At 32.3% G+C, this 13,033-nt stretch overlaps 1 protein-coding gene across 10 annotated transcripts in view; it reads right to left on the reverse strand.

Moving 5' to 3' along the window:
* Positions 1–10,006, reverse strand: part of LOC139517356 (cytoplasmic dynein 1 heavy chain 1-like) — a 75,134-nt gene extending 65,128 nt beyond the window's left edge. For all 10 annotated transcript variants that reach the window (XM_071308312.1, XM_071308309.1, XM_071308311.1 and 7 more), the window contains exons 1-12: positions 9,651–10,006; positions 7,194–7,296; positions 6,057–6,230; positions 5,358–5,613; positions 4,603–4,789; positions 4,123–4,343; positions 3,323–3,543; positions 2,876–3,038; positions 2,478–2,569; positions 2,116–2,332; positions 1,724–1,810; positions 1,038–1,193 (exon numbers count right to left, since the gene is read on the reverse strand). In XM_071308312.1, coding sequence (XP_071164413.1) covers positions 1,038–1,193; positions 1,724–1,810; positions 2,116–2,332; positions 2,478–2,569; positions 2,876–3,038; positions 3,323–3,543; positions 4,123–4,343; positions 4,603–4,789; positions 5,358–5,613; positions 6,057–6,230; positions 7,194–7,296; positions 9,651–9,894 — 2,121 coding nt within the window. In that variant the 5' untranslated portion in view covers positions 9,895–10,006. The remainder of the gene's footprint in view (positions 1–1,037; positions 1,194–1,723; positions 1,811–2,115; positions 2,333–2,477; positions 2,570–2,875; positions 3,039–3,322; positions 3,544–4,122; positions 4,344–4,602; positions 4,790–5,357; positions 5,614–6,056; positions 6,231–7,193; positions 7,297–9,650) is intronic.
* Between the last annotated feature and the right edge of the window lie 3,027 nt (positions 10,007–13,033).

Consider the following 13,033-nt stretch of genomic DNA (forward strand, 5'->3'; position numbering starts at 1 on the left):
ACTGCATGATTTTACAATAAAAATTGCCGGGATTTCAAGCGCAAATGAGACCTTGCATATCCTCGATTCATACAAGGAAAAATTAGAGAGGACCCGAATGAAAACCGAATGGTTTAAGAGTCCTTATGAAAAATCCGTTGTCATCGCGGCATATGCCGCGAATAGCAGTGGCGGACGGCATATGTCATCGCGGCATATGCCGTGTATAGCGTTGAAAGGGTTAAATCATTCAATATTTTATAATTCTTATATCATTTGCATATCTATAAATACTTGAATTGGATTGGTCAATTAGAACTTTTCTCTTGGTTTACACCTCGATAAACCATGTTTCCGAAACTACTTTCGTAATCTATTCATGCACTATACACATTCTTGCAAGGATACTGGGATTTTCAGCAAATTGAGATTATAAAACAATTACATAACAGTTGTTTCTATTCTAATACATATATAACAAAAAAAGAAATAAAAAAAAACATCCTAAAGCTTCGAAAATGTATAAAAATAAAATTTTAATAAAATTCAGCAAAATTTCATGAAGGATTTGGCAAATTTAAGTCATGGCAAAACAAGACGTCACACGAATGAATATTTTCAAGGGAAAGATTATTTCGTTACATGTACGCTTCAAATTCGGATAATATCTAATTAAAATGCAGTTTTTGAGGTAGGTGCTATTTCATTTTAGATTCTGTTTTTATCAGACATTTATGGTTTTTAGAAAGTCAAGATGGCGGCTAACTCCTAAGTTACGACATGCCATTGTGCTTTTGATGGTAAATATAGTAGCCGTCAAACAAATAATGTAAATTAATAATGGGGTATGTTTGGCTGAAGAATTATAAGGATTAAACACATTTTTTTTTAGAGGTTATTGATGTGTAAACCGGGTCTCTTACTCACAAACTTAACATAAAAGTCTTTTGGACTTTTATTCAGTTTGTGAGTTAATCGCCCCGGTTTACACACCAATAACCTCTAGAAAAAATGTGTTTAATCCTATAGTACAACATATCATTTATTAAACATTGTACCTTTCTAGACCAATCTTCAAATAGTTCTTGTGTATTCAATTTCATCCTAAAGCTATCCCCATCAGCCTTTAACTTTTGTCCTTCCACATGGTTTTCCCAACCTTTACCTAGAACATCTTCTACACGTCTTAGATAAGCATTCAGCTGGTACTCAATCTGTAAAATGTTTACCATAAATGTTACACAATTCAAAATTTGTAATGACATATAACACAAATATCTTTAGGCTAGCTTGTTCAATGAAGAAACACACTCAGAAAAAGCAGTCAGATTCATGTAATTTTAGGGAACAATATCTAGCAGTAACTCAATTAAAACTTTCTCAACCAGTACTTTTATTTTCATTACTTTCTTACAAACATAAAGAAATCTTGCCTGGGCCCATATTATTGAGATAACAATATCTTATTACTGTAAATTCAGAAATTATTGCAATTTTTTTTTATTATTGCAAAAAATGCGACAGGGTTATAATTGCAATATTTAAAACTAGCATTTTGTAATTTTTTATATGAATTAAACAGTATTTTTCTCAATATCGCAAGATTTAAAATCGCATTTGAATCCAAATTGACAAAATTGCAATAATAAATACACCCATAATTTCTGAATTTACAGAATTTATCTTTGTTACAGTATTACATTTACATACATGTATATAAAATGAATTTCTTCATAAACATTACCTGTCTTGACCATACAATTCTTCCTGACACTTGTGGTAGATCTCTTACTTTACTCATCTTGTAAGATTTACTCTGGGCATACTGGACCTGTAATAATATAATTTTTCATTGATTAGGCCAAATCCATTGCATCTTTGGTATTTACATAATCATAAATAAAATTATTAACATATTTTATCTAAATGGAAAACAACTAGAATTCAATAGTATTTATGATTTTATTCACTTCTATAATGAATACAGCACTTATAATGAATCTGGAATACAATTGTTACTCTTATGGCAAGATGAAGAAGATGGCCATAATTTTTATTGGTTATTTCAACATTATTCTAAGCTAATGAATGATTATCTTTTTCAGTTAAGAATATTAAAATGCTGGGTAATGTTACCTTGAACTTTTCATGAAGAGATTCAATGTCAACTTTGACTCTCTGTATGAGCTGAGTTTGATATTCTCTGATGGCACCTCTGATATGTGGTCGTACAAACAGAGCATTGAATCTAGAGAAAATCCTGAACATTTCATTGGCATTCTTTGCGGTACCAAGTTGGTCCCTCAGTCTGGCTGTGATTCTGGTCTCAACACGGTCTATTCTCTCATCATACCTTAAATATAAAACAAAGTTCATTTGAAGTGTATTCTAATATGGTCTGCCAATCTTGTGTGTACAATTTTACTCAAGCTCATGATTTGATAATTGAATATACCATTTCAGACATTCATAATTGATGTTTCACATTGATTAATTACCTTTTGATGGCTGCCTCCCAGAATTCTGAGCCTTCTTTAGACACATCCAGTCCATCAACTTCTTTAACATTCTCATAAGCTAAATTCACTTCCTAAAAAAGAGAAAACAAATAGACAGAAGTCAATATTATTATAAAAATATCAGTCACAAATTCAAATTTAGCATATTTGTATATTCTAAAACAAATATATAAATATTTTTCTTTATAAAACATTTTTTCCTGTACCAGCACTTTTAAAGTTTCTTTCTTGAGCTTTTTAAAACAGAAATTCTACATGCAACTTCTGACATGTCAACTATTGTAAAATTATATTTTTCATTATTTTATATTATTTTATCAAATAAAAGAGGTTATGTAAGGCATTTACATCAAATCTGTCATTCTTAACACAATTACCTCAATAGCATTTGCATCAGCAGCCTCATCAACCATAGGTTCACCCATTTTTTGTTCTGGTTCTTCTGATGCTGGTGTTGTAGCTCTGATTGCTGACTTTGTGGTAGTAGGACGTAGCACTCTCACAATCACCTGTCTCAATTGTTCATGCTGGCGACGGAATCTACAAATTTATATTGATTAGCATTTTATGCATTTTTCTTGAATGAAATGCACAAGAAATTTTGGAAGAAACAGCTTTTCTTTTGATTTCAGTCGAAATCCAAAAACAGTACTGATAATTACACTGTTTAGAATTGAATAAAATTGAAAACAGAAATGAGGAATAGAGTGCTCTTCACTTAGACTGAACAAGTTCAATATAAAGACAACCTGTATATGAAATTTTTCAGACACAAATCTATCCACATAAAAATTGAGATTCATTCTAAATCTGATAAATCTCACTTTCTCATATGATCAAGTCTGGCTTGTAGACGTTTGTGGGCAGGATTGACTCTCCATACCATCCTTAAATGTTCTTCTCTCTTTTTCTTCACCAGATCTCGTAGTAGACCTTGCAATCTATCATACTCATCATCCCAGGTACCAAACACATCAAAACAGGCATTCATCACCTTCTCAAACTCATCATAGGCAATGTGCATCAATCTTCTAGTCCCAAGTACCTATAACAAGTATCAAATTAAATTATAGAAATAAACAAGAATGTGTCCTCAGTACACGAATGCCCCACTTGTACTCTCATTTTCTATGTTCATTGGACCGTGAAATTGGAGTTATATCTCTAATTTGGCATTAAAATTAGAAAGATCATATCATAGGGAACATGTGTACCAAGTTTGAAGTCGATTGGACTTCAACTTCATCAAAAACTACCTTGCCCAAAAACTTTAACCTGAAGCGGGACAGACGGACGGACAGACGCACAGACCAGAAAACATAATGCCCCTCTACTATCGTAGGTGGGGCATAAAAAGATAATCTTAAATTTTGTTGTTTTGATTTTTAAATGATAGACACAACATTTTCAAGGTGAATGTATTTGTTATTACAAAAAAGTTAAAAAAAAAAAACATATTTCTCTGCTTAAGTAAGGATTAGGGCAATGATTATTCTTCAAACTTTTGGTCTATCCTAATTCACAGTTAAAAACATATTTGAATGTCCGTCCTCCTTCACATATACTTTTTAATTTTTGGTAAATGTAAATGATGTTAATATAATTATTTCAGATAAAACATTACCTTCAGAAGTTGACTGCTAAGATCTCTTGATATAGCCTCCACTAATCTGAGTGCTCTCTGAATTGGATATTTAGTTGGTCTAATCTTTCTCAAATGAAGGAATATGGCCTGTAGTGCTACTCTGATCTTATCCAACTCTGAGGCAGCCAATAGGTCATTCAGAGGGAAATCCTTCATTAGTTGATTGTAGTCATTTACTGTGGCCATGGCAGTCTTCAGTCCTATTAGATTAATATATTCAATTTTAAACTCATATTTTCATGTTCAAAAAGGAACAGATATATCAACCTAAATGTGTTTTTCTAGTTTCTTTAATATATTGTTCTAATATCAATACATATTATCATATTTTTTGGCAAATTGATGAAAATGTTAACCTTATTTATATTTTGAAATTGAGGTCAACTTTTCCAAATTGTATGGGTGCTTTTGTTAAATGGTATAAAAGTTTAATTGTAAACAAGAAATATTTCTAATCACCTGTATCTGTGTCAAAACTGACAGTAGCATGGAATCTTTTGCCATGCTTGAGAATATCTAATGTCAGTACTATCTCAGTGCTCTCCCTTTTCTCCTGTATACGTAACAACGCCCTCTCTAAGTTCAACCAGAACATTATTTCCTGTAAAGCTGTTCCTGAAGATGGATCTCTGTCCAGTTTTGTAACCTGCAGAAGAAATATCAATTATTATAACAAAAGTACAAGCTATTGAATTAGTACAATCTGAATATTTAATGATATTGCATATATGTAAACATGTTTAGGGGCCAGGTGAAGCACACCTTTTGGTTGTTTTTTCGGTTCTTTGGTTGGGTTGTTGTCTTTTTGTTAACATTCCCCCTTTCCATTCCCAATTTTATCATGTTTATGTCAAAAGAAACTATAAAACTGAACTGTGAAAAGGATCGAGTGTTAACATAAGTCATTTATAAAATGCAAGTTAACTTATAAACACAATATTGCATGAACATATTTTTATACAACTGAATAATTAATAGGATACAAGTCACAATGATAAATGGGTCACTATTGCCAATTTGAATTTTTAAAAAGAAATCCTTCCAATTTTCATAACACACCAGTCTAGAAATTGAATTCTCTCTCTCTTTTTTTGTTCTACATATTTGCTTTCAGGCATTCAAACTTTTCAAGGAAAAACTGCCTCATGTTGGAATGGACAACGTTCTTATTTAAAATAAAAAATCTGCAAGATATACATGTAATATATTGTTACCTTCTGTATTTCCCTGATCCATCTGTTGACACCACTCTGTAAAGCATTCAAGAACTGGGGATCTTCTACTTTATCTCCAAAATCTTCTACTTTGGTCTTTCTCCCTTCCTCCTGACATTTCTTGATGATGGACATGACCATGGGATGTATAGGAAGAGTTATCTCTGGGATATCAATGTTCTGTTGTAGATGTAACAATCCCATCTCTAATTCAGATATCTTCTTTTCTACAGTTGGAGCCATCTTATCTCCATCCCTGAAAAATTATCAATACTTTAATAATACAGTGAAACTTTTCTTAACAGTACCAACTTGTCTAACAAAATTATTTTACAAGAACATCCAATGAATATTCTTTAAACATAACACAAGTTTAAACCAACAAAGGTTTAGCCCAAACAAAAAGTTTCACTTTAGATAGATTTGACTGCAGTAATGAATTCAATTGAGAAAAAATCTTTCAGTTCGTAGTTTCCTAAACAATACAGTAAAGGGTTGATATAAATGAGTGTAAATATTTCCTTTTTTTCACTTTCACTCTCCTTTTAGGCAATTATTCAAATATCTATTTGAATAATATACTTATATCAAGGCTCCATTTTCTTTTCTGTATGACCTGATGACTGTCCCATTTAAGCATACAGCAAGTAGAGTAATATATCATTTATAAAGTGTATGACTGTATCAAGTTGTTCCTACCTCTCTGCCTTGCCAGTTTCCTTGATGTAAGATTTAAAGTATGGAGCAACAGCATTGCTGACATATGCATGGAGAGTTTCATATGGAGATCCTTCACTCAAGTTCATCACACGAAGCTGCTGAGGAAATCCTTTGTCTGCTTCAATTATTTGTCCTCTCTTGATCAAAATCATACTGCAAAATATGTACTAGTAAAAAACTTGTGTCAAACTAATAAAATATGTTAATTCAGTATAAGGGCAAATATTTATATATATATATATATTGACTTCCACCGTGTTCAATTATTACTGTGTTCAATTATTTCGGTGTTCAATTATTATCGTGTTCAATTACTATCTTGTTCAATTATTACTGTGTTCAATTATTACTGTGTTCCATTATTACTGTGTTCAATTATTACCGTGTTCAATTATTACTGTGTTCAATTATTACTGTATTCAATTATTACTGTATTCAATTATTTCCGTGTTCAATTATTACTGTGTTCAATTATTACTGTATTCAATTATTACTGTATTCAATTATTTCCGTGTTCAATTATTATCATGTTCAATTATTACTGTGTGCAATTATTTATGTGTTCAATTATTACTGTGTTCAATTATTACCGTATTCAATTACTGTTCAATTACGAGATTTACGACAGTGTTTAGTCATTTCCTTTTATTGATGTTTAGTACATTTATTAGAATAAAAATATCAATCTTTTCTATAGATTAAAGTAAAAGGTAGCTGAAACAAAACAATATATGACGAAACTTACCAAAGTTTTCAAATATACAAGTTTAAAGAAAAATAAAATACTTCCCACTTAATGTTAAGGCTTAGACCTAGGTTAAGGGAAATAACTAAAAATCATCAGTATGTTGGTGGCAACCATTTTTATAAATATATTATAATATTCTATGTTACATAGATTATTTTTAATCTGTTTCAGGTAAATGCTAAAGATAAATTTATGAAAATTGCCTTTTACAAACGCCTAACTGATTTAATGAGCTATCTCCTGAATTAAGGTCTACTCCCTTAACAAACAATCTTTTATAAAACTGCAGATGTGAGTAGTTCATCTCATTCATTAAAGTATAAAGATTAAAGTAACTTTTCGTTAGATTTATGTTAAATCATAAATACCTGGTAACCTTTGAACTTGAATATAATACTTCTGATGATATATGGTAGGATACAACTCCTTCCCCATCTCCTTCTCCCCCTTCTCCAACTTCTTCAGAGTCATCTGAAATATTGGCAAGTATTGTATTTCCATTTACTAACCTTTTGTATGGTTCTATGTCAAACTGCAGCTACACTCTTAGCTGGATATCATATTTTGGTTTAAATTCATTACAAAATAAAAAGGGAATTGAGTAGGAAGATTTGCAGTAAAAATGTCTGGATTAAACAGGGTCAAAATAATAAGTTATAAAGGGAATAATTTTAAATGACTGCCAAAAAATCACCAAGCAACAGTCCAAAAAGTCAACTTACTGACTTTTTGGACTGCAGTAACAAGTATGGTTATACATAGTCATTGTACAAATCATTTTGTAACTTGTTACTTGAATATCTGATGACAGATTTCATAAACTGTTCATAGATAGGATGTACAGATGGATGTCTGTTTAATGTGCTGTGACAATTTAAATGCAGGTGAGAACTGATAATCTCATTCAAGAATGTAGGACTACTTTCACTAGACAGACAATCTTATTCAGATCTTTAACATGCTATATAAATGATATTATATATATAGCTAGTTCACAAGGAAACAATCTGCAGGAAGACATGTCAGAAAAATTATTTTGACCCCCGAGCTAACCATTCTTGCTCTTTCCCCTAAATGCTGTGTGGTACTCTATGGTTTGTAGGGTACTCGTAAGTCCTGGACTCATGGGAATGCAAATCAAGCTGGACTCATCATTTTTGAAACCCTGAGTTCCTGGGACGTGTCCTGGTTGTATCTCCTGAGTCCCAAACACACTGTTTTGCCCAGAAGATTTATGATTAGATATTGGTTTGACAAGAAACTAATATAAACCAGTAGTGGATGTTGAAATACCAAATAGTACAAATGTATACCTGCCAAATGTCACTATTTGCGGGGTATTTCCCCCATGGAGCCCCCATATTGGATAGGTGGCAGATTTTCATGATGGAGGAAAAAGTGGTGTGAAAAATACGGGAAAACATAATTAAAACAGAGCAGTTGCTTTGAAACATGCATAGGATTTCCCATACTTTCATACTATTTCCACCTCTTTCAAAAAAATCTGGCCCCTATCCAATATAGCCATACTAGAGGGGGGATAAGACTTTAATCAGGACTCCGGGAGGAGGTGTTTTTAAGCTCGGGATTTCGGGATTCGTAATTCTTTTTTTTTCGAATTTCGGGACCTCGGGTTTTTATGTTTTTACGCCAGGGATTTTGGGATTTCATGTTTTTAAGCCCGGGATTTCGGGATCAGGACCCCTCCTATCCCCCTTCATACTAACTGTGAAGAGCCCTATTCTTAATGATTCCAAATCTTTATGCCTATAATGGACAGTCTGACACCATTTTTAAAGTTAAGAAATACGCACATGAATGTCATCGATGACCACAGATATCACATGCAACTTTCTACCAGTCAAAAAAAGATGACTGAAGGCGAAGCCAAATAGTTCCCTTCGTGGTTAGTTCAGTAATATCTATTGAATAGGGGCATATTTTCATACATTGTAGTTGAAGTAAAAATGGTCTGAAAAATTCAGGAATTCATCATTAAAACAGAGCATATCATTTCCGTCTCTTTCTAAAAAAAATCTGCTTCTACCTATTCAATGTATGTATGTATGTATGTACTGGTAAATGCCTCCGATATATGAAGAACCCCTCGAAAGCTGCGAGGGTACAGTGGCATCCATGTACACTCCCTAACGGGATTAATGGAGATGTGTCACTAACGTATATTTATACGACAATTATTTTTACAAGGACAACCAATCCCCACCCAATTCAACACAAAGGGAGTGCTAGGACACCGGGAAGTCTGTTATTGTGGTGGAGGAAGCCGAAGTACTCGGAGAGAACCACCGGGCCACTCGGTGGAAACAGACAAACCAGAGAGATATCAGAAGATTGATCTCCAGGTCAAAGTAGGGACACTTTGACCAACCGAGGCCCCCAACGTACCCATTCTAGTTTAAACTCCGGTCTGGGTACCAGAGATGTGTGTGAGAGGGTGAAAATTACCCTTCTAATGTACTGAGATTTTTAGCACCCCGAGTGAGAATCGAACTCGGGACCTTCAGCACTGTAGCCATCGGTCTTAACCACTAGACCACGAACTCACAATATGGTTGAACTAACGGACTAAACCGTGAAGTGGCCTATTTCAATTCTTTTGACTTTTTATATTTTTTTATGTACATCTACCTATAATATATCAAAACACGACTTTCAATACTGGAAACAGCTTGCACAGTATTTGTACATTGAATCTGTATGATTAATTCAAGTGCATAATATTGATTATGATAATCTATGTGGCCAGACATTTTCTAAGTTCAAAGTTCACAAAACAATAATTTTGTCATCCGACTTTTTATTACCTTTTGTGGACGATCTTTGTATGAGTAAAGCTGGCGTTTGTGGGTCACTTATAAACTTCTTTATGCATTCCGTGTGCGCTTTCTCTACCAAGCTTGTTTTTAAAGATGCAGTCGCTGAATCACGGTCCTCCAAGAGGGCGGGTACAACTCTGCATAAATACTCTAAAAATAAGGTATGATCAGCTACAGACTGGACCGCCACTTCAGAAGGAGGATTACCCTCCTGTTCTGAAGAGTCTGCCATAGCTTAATATTCACCAATAAGACGTATAATTTGTCTCAGTGCTGGAGCTTTCTCATCGAACCGATGTCGGCGAATGAGTCATCCGGGCATATTTTCCTAAACCTAAAACCTTGTGAAGTACCGTGCTTGTCACGCAATATATATGGAGCATATTATATCTGTTTATATTAATATTGATACACACCTTAGTTTTAATTTAATTGATCAAAAGTAAGTTTAGTAACTTAAGTAAGGCAATGTGTATTGGTTAACAATTTTTTTTTATGTTTTTGGAGGGAATGAAAGAATCCCAATATGCATATGAAGCTGGAATAAAGACGACATCTAGTTTTGCATCTAATTTATTTATTCTGGCATGTCGATATTCATTTATAAATAAAAACATACATACATAAATGTTTTGCATCTAATTAATTTATTCTGGCATGTCGATATTCATTTATAAATAAAAACATACATACATGTAACATAAATGTTTACAAAAATATGTGCACAAAATAGATTTATAATAGAAACTATCTCCCATTTATTTTTAAATTAAAAAAAAAATGTCCAGAATTCAGTCTTTCCCTACTAGGCTAGATATATATAATGGGGGAGGGGGATTCTGAGACAAGTGTCTGTGCACCTACCACATTTCCACAGATATGACACATTTTATCTTTTTTTTAATTTGTATCCCAGACCATCTTCACGTTTCCATGCAGTTTCCATGGGAAATTTTAAATTTGAGCATCTGAGTTTTACCATACAAATCCTGTCACACAGCTTCAGCTTTATCGAATAGGAAAACGAATGTCCTGTTTGTATCCTGAATAAAAGGCAGCTCTTGAAGAGTTATTCATTTGGGAAAACTAATTTGGATAACCTGATCATTTTTTAAAGTTGTCATGAAATTTTATGTTATTTAACCACAATTTATTCAATGGAGGTTGATCTTACCAAATGAAACAAAATCTACTTTCGTCAAATATAAATTTAACGTGCGTAACGAGTGCATTAAATTATATATGGTGGATATAGAAAATGTAATTTTATCATTATTGTATACATAACTGAGGACAAATTATTGTTCCCAATAGTAAACTATTCCAAAACAACCACAACTTTTCTCAATAGATTCCAAAGGGAATCTTCCGAGTTCCCCATATACCATATAGTTTGGTATACAAAATGGTATACTGCTTCCAAATTTCAAAATGTATTTACAAAATTGAAGGTGTATTTTTCAATGCAATCTTTACTTTCAAATCCCCATATATACCTCTGATGCATATGGTAATACAGGACTAACTAATGAGTCAAAAAAGTTTTAGCTGCAAGTCGACGCGGGAAACATTTATTTCTGATTTTTCGGTACAGAGCATACACAGATAGACTTCTGTGCTTAATCAAGGAGTTTTTTTCCGTGCAGTCTGCACGGAAAAAAAACTCCTTGATTAAGCACAGGCCTGCACGGAAAAAAACTCCTTGATTAAGCACAGGCCAGTTAAAAAATCTACTGTTGTAATTGAGAAGTATACCAATGTAGCAGTAATAATCTTACTGTTTTAATGCTTTTTTCATATATCATACAATTCTGACATTATTTACTTTCTGCTTATTAAAAATCACTAGTTTTTGTTTTGTTTGTACTGATATCTAATTTTCATTTTTCTGTATTCTTCAAAAACATACAAGTTTGGTTTTTTTTTTGTAATCCTCCGATGATATCTGCACTTTCATACAGTAGCGCAGTATCATCTTCGTACAATATAATAAACGTCAATTTAGCATCCATTTGTAATGATTCCAAGTACAGATTTGAAATAATATGTAGACTTTCTATATCATTTTCAACAAAACAAAAATACAAAGAAAGAAAATGTATAGTGGTATATTCATAACATGATGATAATGTAGGTAGTCAAACCTTATAAAGTAATGATTAATTATGTTAAAGTAGCATCTGCAAAAAATACGTTCCAAATTTCGAAAAATCAAAATAAAAAAAATAAAAAATAACAACCAGAAAATATCAAATGATGGGAAAAAATTAATCATCTGGACACAGAAATTTGAAATGATAATACAAAAATTAATAGTGTGCCTCATATTCCATTTTTTCTTTTCTCAAATTTTGTGAAATATCAAAACCTGCACAAAAGAAAATAACGTCAACTTGATTTTTCACAAATAAGTGGTAATTTTCTAAAGAATGATAACAATTAGCTAGGGTCCTTCAATTTTTGACAACTTGGCTTTTCTTATACCTTGTAATATAATATCAAACGTAGAAACTGAAGTCCAGTTAGTACTAGTAATGGACTCCTGGTATTATATATCTGATTATATTAATTTTTTTTTATTAGTATTCAACAGTTTACAAATATTCTGAAAACAGCTCAACTTGAGGTACATATATTTAATAATGAATATATAAACTATTAACGCATTATTCCAGTTCCGTTTAAAATTCTGTAAGTGTTTCGAATTAATCCTCTGTCTATAACAGAAAGAAAACATGGCCGAAACGACTACTAATTTGGGCCGAAACGACTTTACTAAGTATGGCCGAATTGACTGTGGCCGAAACGACTTTGCAAAGTTTGGCCGAAACGACTCAGTCTAACCTTGCATTAACGGTAAACGGACAGAAAGTCACAGGACAAAAAGTCACAGGACATAAAGTCACAAATTTGATAGGACAAAAAGTCACAGGACAAAAAGTCACAATTAATTTTTTGACAATTGTTCAAATATATAAGAGAAAGATCTTGAAATATTTCTTTTTATTACATCTATTCATTTCTAAGTGTAATACATTGTTCACAAGCTTTGTTAAATGTAAATTTATTAAATTGTTATCATGCAAAGGAGATATTTCTTGGCACCATGAAGCCATTTAAGTACAAAGTCACTTTGACATTATGTTTTCATAACAATCATTTGATCAGTATTGATATTTATTGAATAAATTTTAATTACAAAGTTGCTTAATATATCACAGTTCAAGAAAAAAACAAATATTTTATTTTAGAATTATTTTTTCTTGTTTAATGAAAAATATTCTAAAAACTTAATTGTGACTTTTTGTCCTGTGACTTTTTATCCGTGACTTTTTGTCTGTGACTTTTTGTCCTGTGACTTTCTGTCCTAC

The sequence above is a fragment of the Mytilus edulis genome, chromosome 3 (genome assembly GCF_963676685.1).
Source record: "Mytilus edulis chromosome 3, xbMytEdul2.2, whole genome shotgun sequence".
In the NCBI taxonomy this organism is placed as follows: domain Eukaryota; kingdom Metazoa; phylum Mollusca; class Bivalvia; order Mytilida; family Mytilidae; genus Mytilus; species Mytilus edulis.